General features: G+C 47.8%; 1 protein-coding gene across 4 annotated transcripts in view; it reads right to left on the reverse strand.

The window, feature by feature from the left end:
- Window positions 1-27,177, reverse strand: part of DIS3L2 (DIS3 like 3'-5' exoribonuclease 2) — a 204,361-nt gene that overhangs the window by 31,232 nt on the left and 145,952 nt on the right. For all 4 annotated transcript variants that reach the window (XM_026070976.1, XM_026070977.1, XM_026070975.1 and 1 more), the window contains one exon: window positions 11,264-11,343. In XM_026070976.1, the coding sequence (XP_025926761.1) occupies window positions 11,264-11,343 (80 nt within the window). The remainder of the gene's footprint in view (window positions 1-11,263; window positions 11,344-27,177) is intronic.

The following is a 27,177-nucleotide window of genomic DNA, read 5'->3' on the forward strand; positions in this document are numbered from 1 at the left end:
ACAAGGTGTCTTTCATTTTAACATGGAGACAAAGGGAGAGGAGAATTTCTGGCTGGAATTGGCCTCACTCTGTGCAACTAGGCAGATCAATCTAGATTCAATCTGTCTTGCTAACTGTTGGGGGCTGGAACTGACCTCACGGTGGCCCAGCTCAGAGCAAGTGTGCAGGGACAGCCTGCTGCACAGCCTCTCCTGGCTTTACACTGCAAACAATTCACGCTGCTCCACATCTCTTCCAAGTATCGTGGACTTTGTCTGTTCCCCTGAAAAGTGGACACTTGTGCCCAGCCACATGTTGCCAAGTAAATGTCGACCCMCCAGTGCTTGTCTGGCAGCGAGACTGCAAGTGAGCACTGAGCATAAGCAAAGTACGAAGAACTCATTAATAAGACAACTTCTCCAACAGCTGCTCTGTTGCACTGCATCAGAAGTGCCTCGCCACCTCTCCAGGTCCCATCCGACCACCAAGTCTTTCCCAGGTGTATTTCCATGCCCTAGACACCAGCATGCCTAGTTGTGTCACAAGCACATACACTGAGGACAGCAGCCCTTCAAATGCTCTGTTGGTGCAACTGCCCAAGGCAACTCACCGCTTGCTGCTCTGGGGACTGCTATGCACCCCTGACTGTGTCCTTCTGAAAGCTGACAGCTCTCAGCCCCTTCAGATCTGCTCTTCAATGCAAAATATCACTGGATGTCACCAAGTCACAGTCTTCAGAAGCTGGAAGGGTCTAACCTGGGGATGGATCAGTTCTTCCCCTGTTCTTACACACCTTCCCAATCATCCATTCCTGCCTGCTGTCAGAAGGAGGATATTGGACTACACAGACGTTTGGGTCAAGGCAATGTGGCCTTTCTTACTTCTTTCTGCCAGGACCAATGCGTGTGTAGCTGCTCCCTAACCTGACTGCATTGAGATGAGTGGGGTCTGCATCAACTCTTTTTCTAAATCAGGCTATTTAACCTGGACTGTCTGAGCAAAAGCAGGTTATGCCAGAGATCCAACATGTATAAGAGATCTGCCAAGGCTGGCTTCCAACCAGAGGGCCTGGAGATGTGATGAGCAGCTAGAGATATACGTCTCTGCTCAGCTCGCCAGAGGCAGAACAAAACATCTACCTGCAGCCCAGAATGAGGCAAGAGCTCTACTGAATGAGGCACAAACGAGCAGTGATCTGATCAGCTAGAGATGCTCAGTAACAAAATTAATGACTGCTGTCTTCAACAGTCCAAAAGCTAACAGAGGAGCAGAAGGGCAGAGAGCAAGCAGAGAGGGAGGAGAAACAGCAGATAGAGTTGCTCATGAAACCAGTGCCAAGAGTACCATGGATGGGCCCAAATCAATAGCAAAGCTGCACAAGACCTCACCCAGACTGTGCTCTGCACCACATGCTGGAAGGCAGGATTACCTGTACCAGACAAATGAAGTGTGGCAGGTAATCGTGTCTGAGGCAGCAGAGCTGAACACCCCCTCTTTGTAGTAACTGAGACTTGAGTAGCAAYGATAAAAGTTCACTTTCCTCTACTGCCTCCTGCTTGACGATCACAAAGTGCTTTATAAATGCTCATAAAAAAAAGTCCCATAGGACTCCTGGGCTCATTTCTGCTTTACAGACAGAGATGGAGCAGAGACAGGCTACGTGACTTATCAGAGACCATGCAAGAGACAGCCACTAAGCTGGGAGGAGACCCTGGATCTCCTGCCCTGAGGAGTGTGGTGAGCAGCCCAGTGGGATCAACTGATCTCCAGGAAACTGGACATTCCCAGAGAAATCAATGGAAGCCCAAACACTTGCAGTGTTTCTTGGCCAATAAGGATGCTGTTCATTTAAGAACACTTCTGCTTAGCCCCTTTTTAGATGAGGCAAGTGAAGGACACAAGACTGAAGGCGTTCAAAGCCGATCTGAGGTCTTTAGAGCCATTTCCCATTAAAATTATGGAACATTAACGCAAAGTATGCTGAGATCCTTAAGCAGGTTCTACTCCTCTTGAGATCTTTCCATTAACTTGAAAGGAAGTTGCGCCCAAATCCTCTTACACTGCCATGAACCTCTTAGACGATACAGGCAAAGCCAGGTTACAAATCCATTAGGCTCCAGATTGACTAATGCATGGCAAATTGAGAGAGGTGAAAGTGCTAAGCTGTAATGGGAACCCTATCCAGGGTGAGTGTGACACTGTGAGGAGCTGAGCATAGAAACATGCTTGTGATTTGAAGCTCMTCTCAACAAAATACAGTCCTGCTGATAAGGCGATGGAAAAGTAGGAGGGAAGTGGGGAGGGAACAGCTTTCATTGCTAGACAGAGTTAGCTGTTCTGAACTTTGAAGAAACAGCTGAAAAAGCAGCAGGCCCCAGAGCAAAGCAAGGCAGCAACCAGAAAAGTTAAACCCCTCACTCTTGCTGCTCAGGAGGAGGTAAGGAGAGGGTCTTCCTCTCTCACCTTCTAATTTATGAGGACATCATTTCAAACAAGAAGCGGTGTTGAACACCCAGCTCAGCAGGACTCAAAGCAAATACCCCTGTTCTTCCAGGCCAGGCAGCTGGCAAAACCCAGCTTTGCAAAGAAGTGAGTGGTGTCAACACAAAGCCGATCCTTTACATCTACACAGAGCAGTATGCCAGGATTTTAAGACCGGGAGAATTATTACAGCATCTGACTCTTCTGCCTGGAGGGCTTAGGTAGCTACTGCTCTGTGCAACCCGCTATCTTGTAGGGTCTAAAGCATCTTCCACAAGTGCACTCTTGTCCTTGAGAGATGGAGAATCCATTGGTCTCCTCTTGGCACATTTTGCTGGTGGTTAATCTCTCTTGCCTTTCAAATGCATGCTTTATTTCTAAACACTTCAGCTTCCAGCCTGTAGCTGTTTAAGAGAGAGCAATCCCAGCTGGCTGACAATCCACCCAGTTACTCCAGCTTACATTGCTGCTCCCCTGAGGAATGACAGTACTTAGTGCTGAACAGACCGTAGAGGTCCTGCCTACAGCACACTGAAAGCCTTTGCTCTCTTGAGGCGAAAAGCACAGATCAAACACAGCAGGTTGGCGAGCAGGACTGGAAGGTCTATCTCTGAGCAGAGCTCCTTTGATTACTGCCAGCACAACACATGTTCTGAGTACTCAGCATCCCCTTCAGTGTCTTTGTTCATACTCCACCATCTGCTGCTGCATGCAACTTTCCACTGTTCATTTGCACCTAAAGCACATACTAACAAAGCAACAGAAGTGTGCACATAGACTTCTGCTCTGGTCCCAGTGCTCTCTGCTTGTAATGTCACAGAGAGAACAGGACAGCAAAACCTAGGCCCATCAGAGAAGCATACTCTGGGCATATTCATTCTGCTGGCAGAGTATGTCTGTCTGGCCCAGAAAGATGCTCAAAAAGAAATACCCCAGCCATTTTACCGGAAAAGGTCTTGAGGAGTCCTCTAACAACACAGTCAAGGACACAGAAGCTTTGCCAAATCGAGGACTCCTTTTCCATATTTGTTATGAAAAACTATGCACAGAGACTCTGTCTGGGGACAGGGAAGGGAGGACTGACAATTGTATAGCCACATCTCAGCTAGGGGGAGTCTTTCTGGACACAAAGTCAATCCAGTAACTTGGGTTCAAGGTGAAAGTGAGAGAAGCTTCTTKTGGAAGGACTATTTCCTCTTATCCATGTAAGACCTGCCCTCTCCCATGTTCGTAAGGGATAATCAGAGACTTGTCTGACTCCAGGCTACTAAAAAAACCCAAATTCATAGGTTAGCAATTCTGGCCCAGATGCAGCTCACTGGCTTGGGCATAGGCCAGGGAAATGGTGCTGAAATGATACCAAGGGCTTCCAAACATATTGTTAAGCAAATGAATTTGTAAACAGATCTCCAGGGATGACACATGGAGACAGCATCTCTGACTTAATTATAATTACAGCTGAATTTCTCACCTATTTGGCTGCCACTGAATACTCAGACATCTAACACTGGCAAGGAGTTTTTACAGCTCCTCTCCAGGCAAACACTCTGAAACAGATAAGACAAACTCCCCTGGTTCAACACAGGGGGAGCAGGGTCAGACCTGGGAGGTGATGCACTTGCCCAGGTTTAAGAGCCCAGTTCTTTCTCCCACTGGAGGAAGACACAAAGCCTGTCCACACACAGGTACCCCACGAGGATTTAGAGAGAGATTTACTGGTGCATGTGGGACATTGTGTAGGATGTCAAGGAAAGCCTCAGGCATTCATTTGGAAGGAGTCAGGTCATCTCCAAATCCTGTCTGCTTGCATGAGGGAAAGGCAGGTTTCCCTGGTCACCTTTTCCATTTGCAGCCCCCACATTGCGGTGGTACTCCAAGGAGTCAGCAGTTACTATTTCTACAGCAAAACCTGTTATTAAGTAGCAGGGTGGCAGGAGGAGGAGGCAGGTCTGTGCTGGGAAAAGCAGCTAAGTAGTACCCTGGGCAGAGCCCTTTGCAAGAGCTCTTCTTCCTCAGATAGAAATTGCCATGGGGTCCCTTCTGCAGGGAAAGAACAACTTCATGGCTGCTCGGTCTCAGGTGACAAAGGCTATTTTGCAGTAAATGTCCCAGCAAACTTTGGTTGTGGTGTACAGAAAACTGAGCTATCTCATCCAGGAAGGATTACGTTTCCTTGGAGTTTTATAGTGCAACATCCTGACTAATTCTCCTGGACAATTTACCCTACGCTGAATCTATGCCAAAGCCAGAAGGACTGGATTATCTTCACATACGGTGACAGAATAATTCACCAGCCTTGCCCAGCCAACTCCAACGCTTTACTCTTTGGCAGGTGAAGAATATGCATCACCTGCTGACTTGGATAAAGTCCGGTGCCAATAAGTCAAACAGAAAACAAGACACTGAATCCAAAGAAAAACTCCAACCTGCTTAGTCATCTCTTTTGTAGAGTGTATCTTCTCTGCCGTGCTACCCCAAGCCCTGGCTTGCATTTTGTTTCTAATCCCATCCTCATCCACACAGAGACTCCTTCCACCAGAACTTGGGAGTGTTTTAAGTCCAGGGTAGGCTAGCTTAGTTTCAAACCCAGGGGCTGGTTACAGTCAAACTGGTATTCTTCCTACTCAGCAATGAAAATACAGGCTTAATTACCCCAAGTGCCTTGGCTTCTTTCTTATGGCCTCCAAGGACAACCAAATGCTGCCACAGCTCACCAGGAAAGGGTCACAGAGCAGCTCAGCTGTCTGCAACACAACAAGACTTGGGAAACTCTCCCTGAAACCTAGCAGTGTGCAGAGGTGAATACAGCATTAACGAGCACAGGGTGTCTCAGCCACACATCTGCAGTGCACCTGGACTTGCCTCATCTTGGCTAAGCCAGCTCTTTCAACAGGGCACCCTAAAGTGAAAATCCCCCCTTGGAGAATTTGATGATAGCTGGCAGATCCAACGCTAGAAATGGGGGATTAATTTTCTTTTGATCTGAAATCTAAACAAGGCATTTCATAAGCTTCAGGCTAACAATTCCTCCTAGACAACCTCCCTCCAAGCCTGTCAGGGGATTACACGTGTGTGGACTTCCCCCATGAAATCCCAGTCTGCAACACAAGACAAACAAGAGAAAATGCCACCCGAACCTTTCAGGTCAGAGCAGGACGGAGCATGCATTTGCTGACTAACCACCATCAGGAGAGATGGGCACTTACTTCCTTTAYACCGATACAAGCAGTGCTGTATTCCCTCGCTGGGATGCGTGCCATGAAACTACATGTAACAAGGCCAGTCAAGTACCCAACGACTGTGTGAACTGTGTGGCAGCCCTTTGCACAAACAAACAACTCTGAAAGCCTCAATTCCTCGTAAAGAACAAAACAGACTGTGGTGAACCTGCCAGCTCACTGCAAAGCAACCAGGTCCATGCTGAAGTCCAACACGAGCTGTACACCTGAGAGAGACATTTGAAAACAAATCAGTCATGCTGTGTCAGCTCGTTCACACATTTTGTTCCTATCACTCCAAGTGAACAGCTCTCCTAGCAAAAAAGAATAAACTCAAAGCAATGCTGCTTTGCTGCATTCTGAAAAAAGCGCAACCCCTGTACCCAAGTTCTAGTTAGACCAAACCCACTGCAGTGCTGAACGGTAGCAATAAATGGAGTGAGCTAACGTGTTAGTGACAAATAACCTGTTCAGACATTTCAAGCATAATTATAGGCTAGCTCTCCTGATGTAACATTGGGTACATCACTGCAGATATTATATTCACCTTATGAAAAGATTGCACAGAGGAGCTCAGCTGGTAACCCAAACAGCATTATGCATCACTAGCCTGTCAGCGTCAGGAGTGCATGCACCCTGGCATTTGAAGTCCTGGCGTTTTAAGCGATAATCCAATGTACCAGGCATCATTGCTCTCTATATAAAAGGGGGTACTGCTATTCCTATCAACTGGAGCTATTTTTCACTTCTCATCCTGAAGAGTTGTGTGGTGCTGCCTGCAAGTGGCTACACTGCACAGCAGCTATGTCTGTAACACTCTGGGTCCCTGGAGAGGAAAAATGATCAATACTCCAATGCTGCTTTTGTAAGAGGTCTCTAAGTGCTTCTATGCAAGATGCTGTTCCTCTGGGTTTAGAAATTACTCTGAAGAGAACAAGAAAGCCCCCACTGCAAATTCATAATCCTGACACGAACCCCAGCTGCAGCAAGGAATTAAAATGAAAATCATTGGAGAACTGCAAGATGGTATATCAGAAAAGAAGGCATCCATAATGTGAGGAAGAGACCTAGAAAAGAGACCAATATCTAGAGACTGCCAGAGCAGAGAAACCATGTCAGAGGAGAGCCAGCTGGGGGGCAAGGAAGCATCACAAACCCCCGCAAATATGGCCCACATAACAGGATGAATCTTGACAGGGATGTGTAGCTCCGCACCACGACTGGGATGGCAGGGACCCCAAACACTGCATCACCTGAGAAAGGTGACATTAACCAGAAAGCCTCAAGGGGAAAGACAAAGGGACTTGAAGGGTTGGGCTTGCTCTGCACAGGTGAGCAGAGATTCAGAGGTCTCTGAAGAAGGGTCTGGATAGGAACAGAGAACACAAAAGCAGTTTGAATCTTCTCCTTGGTTACAGCCAAAAGACACTAAACCTGCAATTAATTTCTTCCAGAGGATCTCAAGTTGGCTTTGGCTCTTCCTGTACCGGTGCTGGGAGAAGTCTTCCATGATTACCTACAACCTTCTCCATCTCACCCTTCCTGCTGCCCGGCAGCCCCAAGGAGGAAGGACTGGTCCTGCATGGGCACTRGCAGGCTGCAGTGCCTGAGCCTCTGAAGCTTGGCACTGGGCACCAGGCACTTCTTCAGCACAGCTGGTATCACACTYGTCGACTGGGGACCTGGTGAATGTGTCTGCCACAAGACAGGATTCACAAGTGAACCACGGTTGATATGAATGGCCTTGATGGTCTTTTACCACCCAGCTGAGTTTTGTGATTAAATCCTGTGCAGGGCTAGAGAAATCCAGCTTGAGCAGAAGGGATCTGCAGGAAGCCAGTCTCATCCTAAACACCAAATCCTTGTAGCAGTCACAGCACAGGATTCATTTGCAACACCTTYGTTTTCTGGATGTGACTGTTTTGGGGCCAAGTGAAGGCTGACGATATGCTCCTGTTCAGAATGTCACCAAGCACACGTCACCAGGCCATACCCCATGTCACAGCACGGCACTCCTGTTAGTGAGGGACAGCCTTCCCAGAGTAGCCAGTGCAGCAGCTCTGTCCTCCTTAGATTATACTGACTTATCCCCATTAGGGGGAATTAAGCAACATGGCTCAAAAACGAGAAAGCAGACTGCTTTCACCTGTGTGAGGTCAAGTAATTTCCTCTGGGGCCAGGAAAGACTGAAGGGTGGGGAAAGACTARGCAGCTAAAGAGAGGAGAATGTCCGGGTTTAAAGCAAGAAAAAGGAGAAGTGATGTTCCCCTGGTCTCACCCCTGCAACTGCAGCTGGCAGGTAGTGACAGCCTCTCTCTTCCATACAGCTCCAAGCACAGGATTTGCTCTCTGCTGGGACTATTAAGTGCCATTGGATATGAATACATTATAGCAGAGGCTTAAAGGGAGCCTGGCTGGCTGCTCAGCCTCTTCTGGTCTCACTCCTAGGCTCCCAGACACCAAAAACCAACACACGAACCTAGAGCCTACGCAAAGGGGCCAGCTCTGTTGAATGAGATGCCCAGCTCCCTCATACGAGAAGTGCCATGGAAAACACGCCATTGAGTCTGGTCTCCCCAAAGCGCTCTGCGCACACGGGTGTGATAGCTGAGCGGGCACCTGGCGAGCACTGTGCCAATGAACACTGCTGTAGCRTTGCGGGCAGGCAGGTAATGAACAGCTGCCGGGAGCAAGCCAAACTTCCTTGGCAGGGTTTATCATTTTAAAGGGAACAAACTCCAATTGATTGCCCTTGTAAAAGCCTGCATGGTACTTGCACTTCCAGCCTAAGCAATAGAAATTTTAATTGCTTTGGTAATTACACTTTCAGAAATACTCCAGCCCTTTGTTCTGCAAGCGGAGGCCAATATACACTGTTCTCCGGTGGCCCCGTCTGGCTGCAGCTTGGAACAGCATTTGCCACTTGGAGGGGAAGGGACACTCCTCTGGGGACCGCAATGGCACAGAGCCTCGCTCCGGAGCCCTGTTCACACAGAACACAAAGGTTCCCATTGGCTGGGATTACATTCACTTCTTCCTATTAAAGCTACCGTTCAAGAGCTTCAGATTCGTGCAGTCCTGCTGCGAGTCTATCCCCATCATCGGCCACAGACCTTACGCTCTGCGAAGGATGCTAGGGCTAGAGGGTGCACGTCTCCAGCCTTTCCCATGCATGATCTTGCAGAGATGCACAGCATATTGACAGCATCTCTTCTCTGGGCTGCAAACAGCTCTAAACCATGGTGCAGACACAAACGTTCTGTTGTTTTAACTTCCAGATACATTATTAAAAGAATGCAGAAGAGCTGTTATCCCCGGGGGTCCTGATCAGTACTGTCAAATCCGGACTAGCCTTGTGAGAACACCAGGCCTACAATCTACCCTGCAAAATTGCTAAGGAAAAATTATCATGACAACCGCCGTGCTATACTATGGATAACAAATTAACCCTATAAAAGGACTGGTGCTTGAGAAGTACGGTCTCTGCGTGGCTGAGCAGGTGGGGGAAAGAGAGGAAAGCAGCGCTAAGTCCGATGCTTCACTGCGCTATCAGCTGTTCAAATGCAATACTGCTGGCAATAAAGGTGCGGTGCACGTGGGCGCTTCCAAAATCATCGGGGGTATGGCCAGGGCTGAGCACACGTTTGCCTCAAGGGCAATTTACCTGCAAGAGTACGTCAGCTATAGCGCAGACCTTCACGCTCCAATCCCTCTGACAAGTATTCTCTGAGCCCCTGGGCTGCGTGCACGGGGCTTAGGGGGATAAGCATGTGTTAAAACTTAGCAAGGTTCTCCTTGGGAAATGGATATCCTGCTCCCCTCTCCCCCCCAGGTTGGTTAAGCAAGCTATAAAATACAAAACACAGGGCCCCGCAGGGAGTTATAATTGTAGTCTGGATTTGTCAGACACGCACAAAGTTTGGGTTTACTTGCAATTCAACTCATCTTGCCTCCACCGTATTTTTCAGATCCATGATCCCGGCTGGCATTTCTCTGGGCGTCTCGGCTCCCACGGTTGCCAGAAACACAGGTCACAGCCATAYATCTCTAAATCAACAGCTGCCAACATACTGCAGCTACTTTGTTTCATGTTGGACCATTCACAGCTAAAAACAAGGTTTCCAAGCTGAAYTGCAATTGGCCTTAGAGCTTAAACAAAATAGCTCCACTCCCATCCCAGGAGTTTCCTCAAACAATGGCACAAAACACGTAAAAAAGCCTGGGGAGAGGAGGGTCTGGGGCAGAAAACACGGCTGCTGATTTTTGAGATATACACCACACAATTAGAAACACTGGATCTATAAACATCCTTAAAACAAAACCCATTAGATCTAGGGGTTTTCTTTTCCTCACTGTCCATTGTGTGCCGCTGCCTTTTAAAACCTCAAAACCAAACATTCTTCCATTCTCCCCCTGTTGATTTTATCCTTTTGCATTTAACTGCATGTTGCCCTGCTAGATTGGTGCCGCTGGAGACATCAACTCTTCTCATTCATGCCTCCGGGGCTAAGATAGTTGGGACAAAACTGTATACCATGTGTGAATCACCAGTTCACCAGCGGGAAGGAAGGACGCTGAGCTCTTCCCCCAGAAATGATCCCCCTCTTCTTAAACAATGAGATTTCTCAGCTTAGAAAGGGGTAGATACTGTTTGCGGATGGATTTCTTCCTTGTTGGGACTCTTCTCTTCAGCATTTCAGAGCAGATCTAATAACAGGGTGTTCCATTCATTAACAGTTGCACATACCCTCCTTTTTTAGCTTAACCTGCAATAATTGGCAAGAAGCAGAACTATATGGGTGGAGGTGACTCGCTATGGATTCATGACATACTGGTTTTCATGCAGAGCAAACCAGTGCAAATACAGAAATATCCTGAGTAGCACTGCTGCTGTCAATTTGATAATGAGAATGTGATTTGAAATAAAAACAACTGGGGTGCCAATTCAGTACAGCAGCTAGTAAAAATAGGCAGAATACCTAGAAATTGAGGAGAGACTGCTCCAAACACATCTAAAGCTTGAATATCATACGGCATCTTATAAAAACAAAGCGCATGGTTGTGCTTGGGCCGTAGTACCCACAAGTGAAAGACCACTCAGTGAACCCACATATGAGCTCGAGCAGAGACAGATGGGGAACAAGGTCCCTCTGTAGCTGAGCAGAGGTGAGGGCTGCCCATTTTGGGGCTGTGTGGCCTTGGACGTTTACCCCAGCCTACTCTCCCCAGAGACACCGCAGCACGAAACAGTGCAGAGTWTGAGCTGCAAACACCCTTAGGAAAAGCCTGAGTCAGATCTGCCAGAGCACATGGCACCCAGACCTGGCCTTTTAGCCAAATAAAAGAAGTGGCCAGCTTTTCCAATGCTGCAGGACAAAGGGGGCAGCAGGGCCTCGTGCATTTTAAAGGATCTGGCCATTTTAGGAGCTGTTCCCAGTTTCAGGTCAAGGCTGAAGCCTGTTTTAACCTACTTTTAAGTGGTACAAGCAGTTGCGATACCTCTGCCAGCAAGTGAGAAGGCARGGCAGTTTCCTTTCAGTGCACCTTCCCTTATCTGCTGTGTGCAATCTTCCATAGGACTTACTTGTTGCTGTCCCGGTACTGATAGATATAACAGCCTTGAGGCATCCCACTCTCCTGGTCCAATGTAAACGAGAGCTTCAGCTGCAGAGAAGAGAGGGTGGGGGATAATGAACAGAGAAAGAGAGAAAAAAAAGCAACATTTTAGGCTGCATTCTCAGTCATTACAGTGACTTCAAGCACGACTTGTGGGAGAAAGCTAACTCACCGAGACTGACACGCAAACACTGTGGCCTGGAACATAATGCAGGGTTCCAAACCTCAGGGAAAAGTCACATGCGTTGCAGAAACCTCTCGCTTTTTCCACCCTTTGTTACTATAAAGTGTTTGTGGTTCTTCTGAAATGCATGGGTCATAACAGTTCACCCCTCCAAACCCACCCACACACACCACCCTTCACCAAAGCGATTGCGGTTCCCCTCAGACACTAAAGAAATGAGTGTTCTCCATCAGCAGCTGTAGTTCCCACGAGTCTTTCTCTGAAAACTTTCCCGGTTCCATCTCGTTCCTCCAGTGCATTAGAACAGAGGAGAAACCACAGAGGGAAAGGTGACAGATTTTTCCTTCTGTGCAGAGTTACTAAAGAGCTGTTAGAAGGGTTTGCAGTTTGGATCAGTGTCCGGCAGGAGGCTATGATGTGACCTGGAAGCTGCTTTCTTTGCAACTCCAAGAAGGCATTCAGCAAGAGCTTTCAGATTTCAAATACAGCTTCAGCTCATTTTATTGAAGGGGGAAAAATTAATCTTCTTTCAACAAGCAACAGAACAGCTCTGCAGGGAGACTTTTTTGATGAAAATGTCTCCAGTGATTTCACATGCTAAAGTGCCTAGAGAACAGCACAGGGCTGACCCCTGAAATGGGGGCACATCTGAGCAGACCCTCTTTACCCAGGAGAAAGCTGCTGGAGCCCTAGAAAAGTGCCCTACAAAGAGGCTGCAGACCCTGACTAGGACAGAGCAGGCTGGGTAAGAGGAGCAGCATCCTTCAGACCTTCAGAGGAGATAGCTCCAATCTTTATGCACTGAGTGCTTCAGCTTTTGTTTGGGTCAGGGAGAGACCATTAATGGCAGGGCCGTTACCACTGCTGGATTGTGCAGGACTCTTGAAACGGTCAGGGAAGACCATCAGAATGGTTAAAATTGGAAGTAGGTTTGTTATGATGGGCCTGACCTTTTTAAACAGGGAAAGGAGTAGAGAGAGGTGTTGAGCCACTCTATTTGATCGCAGACTTCTCTCCTCCGGACTCCAATGAAATTGCTAACTCAAATTAACGGCCTATTCAGGAATGAACATCGAATTAAAACATTTCCCTCCAGCACCTATGTGCTGAATCCCTGTGTGCTGAATCATTAGACGGTATGCTGATTTTCCTTTCCCTACAGGGTAACAAAGTCAAGCATTGTGCTCTCAACTGACCCAAATAAAACTGTATACCACGAAACCACTGAAAACTTCACCATCCTGGATACTGAGTTAAGAACTGAGCACCCAGCTGAGGCCAAATCCAGCTGATCTCTTGTGACTTCCATGCCCCTAACTCTGTAAGCTACTGTGAAACACACGCTCCTGGGACAACATGTAACACACATGTCCATGCTTCACGTGTGCCCATGATATAAGAATCACAACTGATACTGCTGTACAGATGGCAACCTGTTACATTCTCCACAGCTACCTCTTCCTGCAAGTTTTGATCTCCACTACTGTTTAGCACTTTGCTAAGATCCATTTTTAAGACTGGTGTCCAAGGCAGGACTAGTGGGGCCAGCTGGGTAGGTTTCTTTTCACTGAGATCCATTCAACCAGGCTGTAGCTCCTGCCTTCCCCAATGCTACGATGGCACATGGCAGCTACCCCACGGGAGCAGGAGATGGGTAAGAAATGAGCAGTCTCCCAAAGGGAGGCAAGTGATTGCCTTGCTACGGTACAGACGAAGGTGTCTTGTCTCTATCCAGACTAGAGTTCCCCCAGGTGAGCTGCCCTGGTTTGGTGAACTGAAGGAGGAACTGGAAACTGCCAAAAAAACATTTTTTTGAGCCAGGTTTTCCAAAGCTTTCCTGTTAGAATATGGGAAAGTGTCTCCTAGCCAAAAAGGACACTAGTTATCTCAGTCACAGCTCCTGGGGGCTCTGCACTGTGAGGAAAAGGTACCACATTACAGATTTACTAGAGAGGAAACACAAAAGAAAGTGCAAAACTGTGCATGTGAAGCTTCTGGCAACTTTGACAAGCACAAATGCAGGTTTACCCGAGTCCCTCTCACTGACAGCTCTCATGGCTAAATGGCCTTTGGGTTTGTGCTAATTGAGCACTTTTGGTTACAGCACACCTGGGCTCTTCCCCCCCGTACCCCTCGCGGCTGGAGCCAGCTCTGCGCAAGGAGACAAGTCCAGTGGAAAGGAAGGAAGGAAAAGGGCTGGGAAGGAAAACAGCCTTGTTTGGACAGGCCACAAGGGAAAGCTATGTGGAGAATCAGGTATGGGAGGGTGACCTTTCCACTATCTGGGGGACAGGGTCCCATGGAACCTGCCTACCCAAAAAGGAAAGATCACAGTTCCCTAAGATAATGTGTTTTCAAGTTTCTGTTATTTTAACCCTTCTGTCTCTGCTTATGGTATTCCAGACAAATAAAACACACCCTGCTTGGCAGATTCAGTCCTCTCTGCTTACGAGCCAGTGCCAGTAAGGCCTGTGCAACAGGGACCATATGCAGCTTGACCTTCTAGGGCAATACTGTCAGCAAGAGGATGATGCTGTCACCCACCGGCCCAGTGACAAGAGGATCCCACTCAGAGAAATGCCAGGGTCAGGCTGTCCCACAGAGACGTGTAACTAAAGGCCTTTCTTGGCCATTGCTGTTCAAGGCAGACGTGATGCCACTGACACACAAAGCCGCACTCTTCTGCAGATCTGCTCTGCTGATGCACTGCCATGGCCAGGTGGAAATGGGGAGAGGGTGTCTGTGATTGTCACCCAGGCGAGGAGTCCTTACAGGCTCCTCAGTGAACAGTCAAGCTCTGACTGTATGTTTGCCATGTATGACACTGACTACCTTTGTTGGTGGTGTTTGATCTTTGCAGGGAGCAGAGTGCTCACAGGCAAAACTCGTTGTGGGGTGGAAGAAGAGCAGGTAGAGAAGAACCAGCTGAGCACCACCAGGAGGCAAACTGGGACGCAGAGACTGCAGGCTTCTTACTAAGCTTGAAAAGGTTGTACCCATCATCCCAACACCTTGACAGTGTGTCCCCTCTGCTATCTGAGTCACAGGAGGCTGAGCACTCCACTGACTCTCCTTGCACATGTGCTCACCTCTGCATGGTTGCGTTCAGCTGCAAAGGTGCTCATGCTCCTGGATCCTTCAGTGCCCTGGAAGATCTGCTCCACAGATCTTTCTTTTCATGCTAAAAACAGTCTATGAGGTGCTTTCTGCCACAAGTCTGAGAATAAAACTCAAGCACCCTTTCCTGCCAGCTCCCACCCCGCTCTCTGCACACCCTGCATTGCCACTTCTCTCTGGTCCCCCTCCAGCAGCCACCCTTTCCTTTTGTGTTCTTCCACTAACCACATCACAAAACCTCTGTGTACTCCTGATTAAAAAAGGTTGCAGGGCAAGGCTGGGGGCAGCAGAGGAGATGTCAGGAGCTGATTAAGCACCTTATCAATCTTCCCATCTGACTTGAGCTACAGCAATGTCACGAGACATCCAGAGCCTCCCAGACACACAAGGATCTACAAAACAAACAGGCTTTTGCAATGCCCTCTCTGACCCAGCTCTAACTCTTAACCAATATGACAACATTGCTCCAACACAGCATGCTGCTTTGAAGCTCCTTTTCTTTTACAGTGCTCCTTGTCAGAATGCAAAGACTTGCCATAAAGCCAACAAACAATCTAATACCAAGACAAAGGAAAGGCCACCGTTTTTCAAAATACACAATTTTATGCCTGAAGGGGCAATGGGGAACTGATGTTTCCTACAGAAGTGCAAGTACAGGGTGACCCCATCACAAGGAAGGCCCATCAGATCAACGGATCCTCAGCATTAAACATATGAGATCATTTCATTTTACAAGACACTGCTGGGCTTCACTGGGAGAGGAGGGGGAGAGGAAATTTCCCAGCGCACTGTATTGCCTTGTCATTTGGCTTGCACTGCCTCCTTTGGTAGCACAGCCCTGAAGTTCACATGCTAATAAAGAGCCCTTTCCACTTCAATAGCTTTGCACATGAAGAAACACTCGGCATGGTGTATGCATGAACTCCATGGGAAAGGGAGCTGGAACGTAGCCACGCTGAGAGCAGAGTGCTGCCTACCAGGCGAGCCCCATCAATAATTGAGATGTCAGAGGCATAGGGAGGTGTGTGAATAAGAGCTGTCAAAAGGAGTAATTGGGATCTGTATGGATACAGTGATGGATAGGCTCTCTTACCATCAGACTCAATTGCAATACACCCAGACAGGAGTGGAGCAGGGTGCTGAAATTCACAGAGGCTGGAGCAGGTCCTGTTTGATGGGCAGGACACAGTTCCCTCTGGGGAGGAGGATATCGTGCCCGCGGTATGGAATAGCTGCAGGAACACGACTCAGCCACTGGCAGATGGAGAAAGGGAATGAACTTACAGCACGTGGCCAATAGGCAGTAACATTTGGTGGTGCATGCAGCAGCCTTGAGGTGAAGGTAAAGTCTCCTCCTTGAGGAAAGAGATCTCCTGTCCACAGTGGTCACTGTGCACAGGGGGCTGTGTGCAGAGAGATCAGGGCCTGCCTGGGCACACAGGTACCTGTGCTGCCCGTTGCTTCCCATTTGCATGCACATGCCCCAAACTAAAACTATGTCATGTCCAGAATGGCACATAACATTCATTCATGCAATGGCTCCTCTCTCTAGAATGGCAACATCCACCCGCTCTGTATTCCTACATCTTTAATCCTAGGGGAGGATGCAGTTGGCTCACAGTGGGGATGTTTTTTGTTCCTCCTGCAATGCTGTCCATCAGATGCCAATGTACTTCATCCGTTCTTGGGCATACAAGGGTTCCCACATGCTCCCTGGACAGCAGGGAGCAGACCCTAAACCAGAGCACAGTCATGGACAGACACAAGACACCAGTGAAAGCAGAGAGGCTCAGGGCACCTGCCCTTTACTGCACCCTCCAGCAGCTCTGTACCGCCTAGTCCCTGCAGGGACCCAGAACCCTCCTCCAAGCAGAGAGGCCTTGGCAGGGTGTAGGTGAAGAACCCTACACCTTGGGGCTTCTCCATTATCAGCAAGGCCATAAAGAGGCTTTTCAGAAAGGGAGAGCAGTGCTTAATGCTGTCGTGGACCTCCAGGCTTGCCTGGACTTTGGTGCAGCCAGCAGCCATCCTCATTTTAAAGAAAATTCAGACCTGCAGCAATTAGGGGCCCAGGCATGTGATAAAGCCTGGTAGTTCCAAGGAGGAGAGAGCCTAAGGAGCAGCCTTCTGGCTCCTGAAATGCTGCCAGTACCTATATTGATTTGACTGGGCAAATTCTGCATGCCCCTTGAGTAAATGGTTTGGCTTGGATCCCCCTTGTTCCCAGCCCTGGCTCCGAGCAGCAAACCTCTGTCATTAGACAGAAAGTTTTCTCTACGCTTGCACAGTATCAGAGAGGTATTATCAGTTCAGCTGTGTAACCAGGTCAAACACTTTAGATGTCCCAATTCTGGGGCAACATAAGGGCTGGTTTCTGCCAGACTTGGTTATACTGCTCAAGATAATTTGACCAGTGTGGTGGAGTATTCAAGCAGCAAGAGATCACCCAGGGCAAGGAGGAGAGGCAGAACGTGAGCCTACAATATGAAAACCAGGGGACTGGACCTAAAGATTATACCAAAACAGTCTTCTGGAAGGCATGGGTTCCTTTCTACCATTGGCATTCATTCAATTTTAACCCCATTTGCAAGTAAGTCCAGAAAGAGTGGTATCAGATCCCTCTCAGAATAGAGGCTCCCCTCTCCAGCAAGCTCTAGAAAGCTTTTTAAGAATAAACTTAGTCATCAAGCAGGTTTTTATGCCCCGCCCAAACTTCGGTTTTGACCTGAAAAAAAAATAACCCTGAAGTCCTGACACTCACTTTTAAAACCACAAAAAACGAACCGTGCTCCAGTAACGTAATCACAGAGTTTTCTGGCACCTTGTCCCTTAAAAATACATCCATCTGCCTGCACACAGGCCATCAAACTCAATCTTGTTCACAATGGATTTCCCAATTCCTGCATGCTGGAAGGACTGCAGCAGGGCTGGCTATGCCGACTGGACAAGCCCTTACAGAAGCGCAGCCTGCAAACCTCACAGCTGTGTTTTCACTTAAAGAAACTGCTCTTGAATCCGAAGCACTTCTCCTTCCAGAGAGTTTTCTATTTGCACTGAAGTTTGAAACTACTGGAGAAAGAGCCTGGGTAGAGACTGCACCACTTCTTGGTTGCCCCTTCCTCCAGAAGCGAATGTGATAGGGACAGGGCAGGCCTAATAAAGGAAAGACTAAAAGTCCTACAGTGCAGAAAGAGGAGACATAGGGAAGCTTGCTGCCAGCTCAGCTAATTACCTGTCACACTGGCTTGGGGTGGTCCTTCCTTTTTGGCTTTGCAGACAGTGGATATTTGGCCAATCTCAGCACCTAGTTATAGAACTGCTGTTCCTACTGGTTGGAGATCCTGCTCTGGTCCTGAACTGGTCCCATCTCACCCACTGCCTCCTCAGTGAGGCCCCTTCTCCCCATCTCTAAATGCACATTTTTTCCAGGTGGTGGTTTAAATTCTCTAGGAAACTCCTGAAGCACTCTCTGCTGCCCCAGGGTATTCAGCACAGGGATCCCAGGGAAACAGAGACAAACAGAACGGTAAAATAGGCTGTCTCAAAAGCCTGGTCCTTGGGGAAAGTGTGCTCTGAAGGGAACATTTCTTGCAACTGCTCTTCCCGCTCTTCCTGCCCCACTGTCACCCACTCCTGAGACATTTCAGCTCCCAAATTGAAATGCTCAGGCCCAAGAAGGAATCAGCAATGATCATGCTGGGCATCCAGCATGCTCCATTACCAGCCAACATACAGACCCTGAAGCTCTTGGGTGTGAAATGACAGGGCCACGTTTGACAAAAACTCATTGCCAGCCCAGGCTGTCTCCCCTTGCATAGTATTGGAGAACATCCCTGTGTGAACCGACAGCAGAGCAAAGGGTGACTTATTTTTCAGGGTGAACTCCTTTCCATTCCTGCTCTGTTTCCCAGTCTCCAGGTCTCCTGTGTGGAAAGGTTCTCTCTTATTTGCTGCAATACAACACATCACCTTGGGTTTTACTCATTCTGCACTATCCAAGCAACACACCTCTCTAACACGTTTTCCCTCTCGGGACATTAGCCAGCAAACTACCTCTGTTAACAGGCTACGAGATCCACACATGGGGAAAAAAGTACAATGTCAACTTGAAATCTAATGCTCTCTAGGAAAAGGAGTTGAAACTCATTTTGGGTATTACTTCTGGCCTGAACCCTTCTGCCCACTCCTGATTTACAATTCCATTGTTCTACGCAAATGTTATTCTTCTCCTCTTCTCCTGCCTGGAACACCCCCCCCCCCCACACACACACGTGTAACTGCATACAAACACATGCAAAGCCTGTGAATCCCTGAAAAAACAGGAAGATAGAAGATAGCAGTTCTCTTGCTTTCCCCCTCTCRTTTTAAACTAACCAACCTCACAGGCCAGAGGTTCCCAACCTGAGCCCCAAAGCCACAAGTTATCACAAAATAATCCTACAAGCTGCARTAGGCTTTGCTCTCCAAAGGAGACAGCGAGGACCCTGGTCCCTTCCCAGCACAGGAGCTGAGTCACCAACGCATGTTCCCTGCAAACAGGACTGCTCTGTTGCTGTACAGTGACCCCCAGAACCACTGTCATAGGTGGTCAGATATTACTGCAAAATCAGAAGGAAGCCTGGCTTTTACTAGATCCTTTACAAAGACATGCGGACACTGTCATCAAAAGGGCAAGCTGGCATTGCACCCTTGGCCGTTACTGCACTACCRCAACTCAAAGCTGAAGAGCATTTCTGGAAAGACAGGGGCAGGAGACAACTTTAACCACCTGGCAAACATATAAACCGCAAATTAGTTTATTCTTAAATGTTCACACTTGCCGGCATCAGAGGTTAGAATGCTGTATGCAATATGTAAAGAAATGGATCCAGATCTATTCAGAAAGAAGAGCTGAATACTTCCATTCGCTTTATTTGTAATTTATAAACTGGATGAGCTCATTCTCTAGAAGCATGATTAGGAAACCACAGGACTAAAAGAAAGATTAAACAATTGCAAAGGGTTTATGTTGGTGGATTAAAAATATCTTCTTCAGAGACTAACGAATTATGACACAGCACCACAAGTTCTAGACCACTAGGGAACCGTCAATGAAATTAAAGTATTTTCTACACATACATCAATTTTAAAATAAAAGCAAAACATCCCTAGGAAATGCCACATAAAAAATAGTGACACTAACAAGACACATGCCAAACTTCACTGCTTGGCCGTTTTATGTTACTCACAGCCTGTCTCCTAGCCTTTCTTTAAAACATTCCCCACTCTTGCTGATCTCCCAGTGCTTCTCCTGACCCTGCTGGTGCTCTGAAAATGACAAAAGACAATTTGACTGATTTCATCTTGTGTGTGAGAAAATCTCAAACAGTAACGGCTCTTTCACAAGCTGGGGTTTACCAGCCTTAAGATAGAGGGGGGCTTTTTGGCTACAGAAAATCCTTGCATTTTGAAGGCTGTGGGGGATTTACCAGCTTTACTGGACAGCTAGGGGAACACTCAGGTCCTGCCCTGTCCAAATGGTCTCTTCTTCAACTGGGAGATAAGGGAATTTGCTCGGGAAATCTGAGGTGCAGGAATTTAGGAGGGGAGGAAGATCAAGACTTTAATAAGAGTCTAGACTGCGATCAGGAGATTGAAACAACCCTAGAGACTCCTGCAGAGGCAGGACTAACCCTTCACAAAGCAATTAAGAGTTTGCCAGCAAGCGATGTCTCCCCTGTCTGCGAGGAAGCTCGTGGCCGGAGGGCAGCGCTCTGACACCACATACCTTATTAGAGATTGAAAATTCCCCAAGAGACACTGGAGGTAATAGGCAGAGCAAAAAGCCAACGGCCAACTGAGCAGCACAGGGACCTATAAACGGCATGATCGGGGTCTGCCGCACGCGAGGGGAAATGCAACCGCTGAYGCTGCACGAGCTTGCGAGCACCAGCAGCCAGGGCAGAGCCCAGACAAGGGGGCACGGCTGCAGCAGCGCCCGTCACAGACACCAGGCGCTGGCAACTGGAAAGCAAATCGATCTTCATCTGATGCTGTTCCCAAGAGCACACTGACTGCGTGCTGCTGCCAAACGCAGGTTAAAGTAAAAGGCACAGGTAAGAGAGAGTGAACAGCCTTCATGGCAAGTAACCTGGACTGATCATTAAGGTGATTCTCCCCACTGAGGGAACAGGTGAACTAGATGGACAGGGAAAGGAAAAGGGAGACCTGGAAGACCACCACAGGGCACAGTGCCACTTACACCCTGACCGTATTATGCCTCTCCTCCCATTATGAGGAGCAAAGTTTGAGAGACCATGCAGAGGAGGGAAGTTTTCACTGGAAGGAGACTAGGACTGAAAGACACCCTGGGCCCCATAATCCCCAGCTCGTAGGAAAGTTCACTGTACAACAGAGGCTGGCAGAGCAGCAAATACATTCACTGCTCTGAAAGTCATGGAGCAAACAGACCAACCAAGTGAGTTTAAGTAACCATGAAAAAGGGAAATATTTCTCACTACTGACATGGAGCRAAATTTTAATCATACAGCTGACGTAAATTTTCTTCTAAGCTGACAAGTGTCAGCAGAAGAACAGACACATTTCTGTACAGCCACTGCGTCCGCAGACTGCTGAGGCTGCGCCCAAAATCCGAGGCTTTCTGCTGGGACAACAACAGCCTTTTCACAGCGTAGGCAGTACTGAAGTCTACGCGGATGCCATAATGATCTGATGAAGAAAAACAAAACCTGACCAGAAAGCGATCCCTAAGACGTTTCTGCCCTAAAAGGACACATGAGTGTGAGGACTTGAAGGATTTAAGAAAACCAATCAGTATGTTCCGTGTTTGCTTTAGACAAAAACGTGACACAACTGAGTGGAAAACCCTTTACGCTCGCTGCTTGGTATGTCATTATTAGAAGGTACTACAGGTAACAGGTCATTATCCCCAACAGCTGATTTTCATACACCTGCCAGTCATGTCTGAAAACAGGTCTCAATTTACCAACCATGAGTCTAAGCAGTCTGAAGTTTAGTTTTACACTTGGCACTGCTATTTTTGTGAGAACCTGAAGTCAGTAGAGAATAGCATTGCAGCAGTAAGCAGCTCCCAAAGAGAGACAGCAGATTCAGACACTGATCGATACGCAGCTCTGCTGAGGAACGTAATGCCACGGGTGAAACACAGCGCGCAGCCTGCAGACGCTTTGTTTAATGGAAAACAGAACAAGAACACAAGCAACGGTAAAAGTTGAGATCAGAGATGATGTGTGTTAGATGAAGAGCGACAGAACAAACAGCCCTTCACAAAGCGTCTGATCTCTGCTGGATTCTGAGAGCTGCTGCAATCTCATGCCAGCAAAAGAGCTCAAATCAGCAGTCACCTGAAGCAGGAAAGAGGATGGGACACTGCACTGCACTTCAAATGGCTCAAGCCACAGGGAAACACAAGGTAAGAGCTGTGGGTGCAGATGTGTCTGTGCATGCGGCAGGAGGAAGGAGGATTCAGGGTCTTCACCTCAGTATAGCACCACTTACTTTTCCAAGGGCCTTTGAGAATACACATTTTACACATTAGCCTTAGCATTATGACTGTTTTGTATCTTCCTGTAATGTGCCCATTCTTTGTCATTGCTGTTAGGAGGATACAAGGAGTCGAGGGCAGATCAGACATGGCAAATCCTATTTTCTTAAGTTTGTTAATGCTAGCCGCTTCCCCTGCTAAGCCACTAATGGAGCTGCAAGAACCCAGGGGCACAGATTAATTCAGCGTCCAGGTACTGTCTCATGCCTAGAGGGGTTTCCGCAGAGTTGCACTGGAAGACAGAGGAAAGCTTGTAATACTCTCCACACAGGAGATAAACCCATTAAAATATGAACAGCCCTGTGCCATCATGATAAGAGCTCTACCAGGTAACAAGAGATCACAACAGTATTTTCAGGTTTAGTTATCTTTGCAAGCCATAAAGCCAGAGCTGGGACTCTGAAGTTGCAGAATAGCCTGATCATAGTATGCTGCTTTCAGTTTAAATCCCATGCCGTTCTTCCCCATCTTTTGGGGCAGTGCTGTGAAACACCTGGAAGCCCTGAAGTCCAGCCCTAGCACTGCTGACTCAAGCTTTGCTTGTTCTCTGGGAAAGATCTGGACTCTCTCACAGCTTGCTACAACCCGCCAGGACTTGCCTATTCCACACGCTCCTAGATTGCAAGACATCATTCACAAAATAGCAGGCAGCTGTTCCGTGTCCTTGGCCAAAACTTCTCCCCCCCACACTGTTAGCAGCATGGGATGGGATCTCCTGCAATCCACAGTCAGCCCACTGCCTGCCGCAGAGCATCTTCTCTGCACACCACACGCCACAAAACACCTCCCGACATCCCGCAACAGCAGTGCCAGCTCTCTCTTCTGCTGGCAGAGGTGGGCTGCGTGCCACGACCTCTTCTCAGTTACTTAACCAAATCTCGTGGCGCGCGCAGTGCGGCTGCTCGGCACGCGAGCAGTAGATCCAAAGCTTTCCAAGGACATCCCTGCCCTTTCCCATGGGCGGCAAGAGCAGGCTGCCGTCGTTAGCACAATTGCCGCTGGCTGCCGGGCTCCCTCAGGAACGGGCTGGCTGTGGCTTGGTCAAATTCCTCTGGCAGTGACCTGCTGCCGCTCACACTTTCCTAGGGACCTTACAGCTCCTCTGTCACAGCCTTGGAAAAGAAGGAAGCGGGAATGGATGGGGGCCAGGCGACTTGTCCCAGTGAGCCGCAAAGATCCCGCTGGCAGCAGGGTGGGCACCCTGCCCTACAGGCAGCCTCTGGCCAGCTGTAGCCCACCGCCGGCTGTCAGAGCGGCTCCGGAGCTGCCGTCTGGACGCGGCTGCGCGTCGGCGGGGAAGCGATTTCTGCATGTACRCGCTTCAGAAAGGGCTCTGGCAAGGTTCACTCTGAAAAGGTGCAGTACGAAATGTAAAGTATGTTTACACAGCCAAGTCGACGTCAGAGTGCGCGATGCTGCTGTCAATCACAGGGCTGTAGTGCGGGGGGTAAGATTAGTGATCTTCTTCCAGCATTAATGCACAGCAGGCTGTTTATAACCCTCTATTTGACACTGTTATTTAACATATGTAAGGGGCTTGACATGGTTTATGTTCAGTAGTTGTGGTTTCCAGGCAGTATTGCATTTCTTCAAAATGAAGATACATAATATTTTAAAACTATTTTTAAAACCGGTCACAAATCTGCAATCTTTTACGTCATTCCTCCTTCCTCCTATCAAACCTAAACTGTAGCACACATTCACAAAAGATCAGCAAGTTCAGATGGGAGAGTTCAGCTGCAAGAAACGCGTGTGCACATGCACGCATGCGCACACACACAGAAGAAAAACTCAAAACTGCAATTCAGTTAAATTGGTACAAGCTATGTTTAAGGCTTCAAAGACATCCGGGATGTATTCCACTGTTTAGAGTTGTGGGTACCAGCACACTGTATGTGGAGAAAGAGAATCTAAGAACTAAACCAAACCATGAGGTATTTATTCAACAATCTGCCTCAGCAAGTGTAAGAAAATTAAAAGGTTTCCTGCCACTGGGAGTTCAGCATACTGGCAACCTGATCATGTATCATCCTAAAATCTCATCACTGCCTTCCCTTGCCAGGGCTGACCCCATCCACTCCTAAAGCAAGTCATAAGACAAGTGAATCTCCAATTCCTATTTTTAACATATCCCTCCAAACTGCAGAGTCGGCTGGGGCAGGCAAATCTTAGAAAAATCTTTAGAAGTAATCCTTAAAAGAAGGTCTAAAAAGCACTGCTCTGTGTAGATGTCTGATTTCTGTGGACCACGTCAGCTCTTGCACAGCTTGCTGTTTTTTGCAGTAATCTTGCCTAATTTAGACTTTTCAGTTTCCCAGCTCAATGGACTTGGGGACTTTGTTGGGTTAAATTTATTYGGTCAGTCCTGGACTTGGAGTTGTCCATACCAAAGCAGTAAGCTTTAAAGAGCAGAAACCAACACCATATTTTACAGAGACAGTCAAGTTCTTAAAATTAGTTATTTATTCCAACAATATTAAAAGGAGACACACAGCTTTCTCAGTCATTTTTCCATTCGTATTTTGTTTTGTTTTTTTAAACCCATGAGCCTAATCCTTAATTTCTCCATGGAAAAGATGGAAGAAAAAGATCACAGAGAAGAAGAGATAGACTCCTAGAGCATCCACTGCACTCACTCTTTGGAGAAGTTGCTGGGTTTGTTGCTGGGCTTTTTATTTAAATACACCCTGAAAGTAAATAAATAAATAAAAGTATCTGCAGGCATCTGTATTGGCTTGTGAAGGAGACACAGACAATGCATGGGAGGCTCAAAAAGAGCTAGTAAATTCTAGGAGTGTAGAACAGGAGAAGGGATTAAGTCTGGTGATTAAATTAGGTGATGCATGAATACATTCCAATGCACAACATCACTCAAGCACTGGACAAAACATATGGCAACAATGGAAAGCGCTGCCCACGAGGTCACCTTTAATATGATTAGCTATGGACGCCTGAAATGAGATCTCCCAAGTACCAGCATGCTAAACCTCCATTGTGCAGGGCAGAGAAGCGCCCTCTAAAAGCCTTTGAGGCTCTGTGAATCCAGCACAAACGGCTGCTGTGTGTTAAGTGATGTGCCCAAGTCCATTGAAAATGGGACAAAAAAAAAAAGAGCCTTGGAGCCGGTGAGTGCGCCGAGAGCGCGCCTTTGTTGCCGTCTCGCATGGCACCAGCAGGAGCCGTCCCCAGGGTGCCCTGCTTGACAGCTGGGTCACATCACGGGCTCCCCTGTTCCGCTTGGACTTTTCAACTCCTCTGGCCTGCATTCACCGGCACGGCTCGCCTCTTTGAAGAGGGAGAAAGCGCCTCATCCATCACTGACAYGAAGGGAGTTAATTCACTTCTTTACAACTGGAAAGGCTTTTGCTGCGAGCAGGAGGGAGTGCAGGAAGAGTAATGAAATCCAAAAGGGAGCCAAATGATGCTTTCCTGTGCTAGAAGCCAGTGCTGGCAGCGCTTGCTGCTGGCACGGCCCGCGATGGGTGAAAGGAGACTCTTTTGTGGTATGCCATTAGCTACTTCCAAGGCCTCAGTTCATGTTTACCACAGCCACCGTGTTACTTCACTTGGTATTTTTTTCCAGTCCTGTTGATTGTACTGCAGAACTGACTGAGTCCGTTTGGAAGCCTTGCTCACAGAAAGCAGAAACAAATTGCCTTTCGAAAGGACTATTTTTTTTCTCCCCTAAACCAAGCCTCATGCTGCTTTCCATAAACCCAACCTAACGCTGAAATCTGCACTTAAAGCTGAACAGCAAAGGCCCCTGCAAGGCTTTGCTCACTCTGGTTACTGCACAGTTATCTACCATGCAGCGTGTGCCACTTGCCTCCGGCACGGCAGCAGCAGCAATGCCACCAGCCGTGGGGAGCGTGGAGTTATGCTGCCCAGACTGCGCTAGGGGGCATCTCGCACCCCGGCATTTCTCTGCACAATGCAAAACTGCAGCTATTTCAAGTAAAACCTAATTACAACAATAGCCAGCAGGTTGTCTTGATGACTGCAATGAAAAGAAACACCTGATGACGAGATTAAAGATAATCTCATGTGAGTCACTTTACATGACTACCTTGCTGTAATCGGTTAGCATTTCAGACTGCTGAACTATACCCCAGCGGACCTTGGCACACTCAGCAGACCTCCTTGCAAGGTCTCTGCAGGCTTTTAGTATTTCATATTCCAGGCAATGACTAATCAGGTGCACAGAAGGGCTGCACCTGAGGGCAAACTTCTTCCACACAACTTGTATCTGTGTGACTGGGTGAAACCCATGGAGACAACCACAAGAGGAACTTGCTCTTGCTATACAAGTCCCAGCAGTTACAAAGGTTCAGTGACAATGCAGTGACAAACGTGGCATAGGACCATTGCCAGCTGAGCTCCTGCTATTACCAGGAAAGGGAAAGGATCATCTAAAGTCCTTTCCAGCTTTAAATTTCCAGGATGCCGTAACTCTGGCTCAACCCTTGATGTAACACATTCCAGGCAACAGTGCATACTCACAGTTGACACTCAGCAAGCTTGGAAATATCCGCCCTTTAATAAGGAAGAGCCACCTTGGACCCTTCTAATAGCTCTAATAGAGAAGGATCACATGGACTTTGACAGGAACTGCCAACTCCAAAGATCAAGCCAGTTTCTAAAGAGACAAGGTGGACTGAACAGCCATATGTTAGTCCTAAAAAAGTTTGTGGCAGCAGCTCCTTGAAGGAGGGTTAGTATTTTTCTTTTGGAAATAAGAAAACCCTTCCTCAAGGATAATGCTTTTCAACAAGCCAAAAACTAATGATGCCTGGGAGATGTGCCTGTGGTGGCACCCATTTCTTGGCCTTAAAGATCTTTTCAGCAAATCTTCTTCCTCAGAATTGCATTTTGTATCCCTCGCTGTGCTACCACTATTACAGATGCTATTTGTACAAAAGGCTCTTTCTCAGCATTGGGTTTAAAGCAAGCTACAGACCTAACGAACAGCAAGAGCCAGGATAAACCAGGCCTAGCAGCATACCAAGACAAAGCTGTG

The sequence above is a fragment of the Apteryx rowi genome, unplaced genomic scaffold (genome assembly GCF_003343035.1).
Source record: "Apteryx rowi isolate R43461 unplaced genomic scaffold, aptRow1 scaffold_32, whole genome shotgun sequence".
In the NCBI taxonomy this organism is placed as follows: domain Eukaryota; kingdom Metazoa; phylum Chordata; class Aves; order Apterygiformes; family Apterygidae; genus Apteryx; species Apteryx rowi.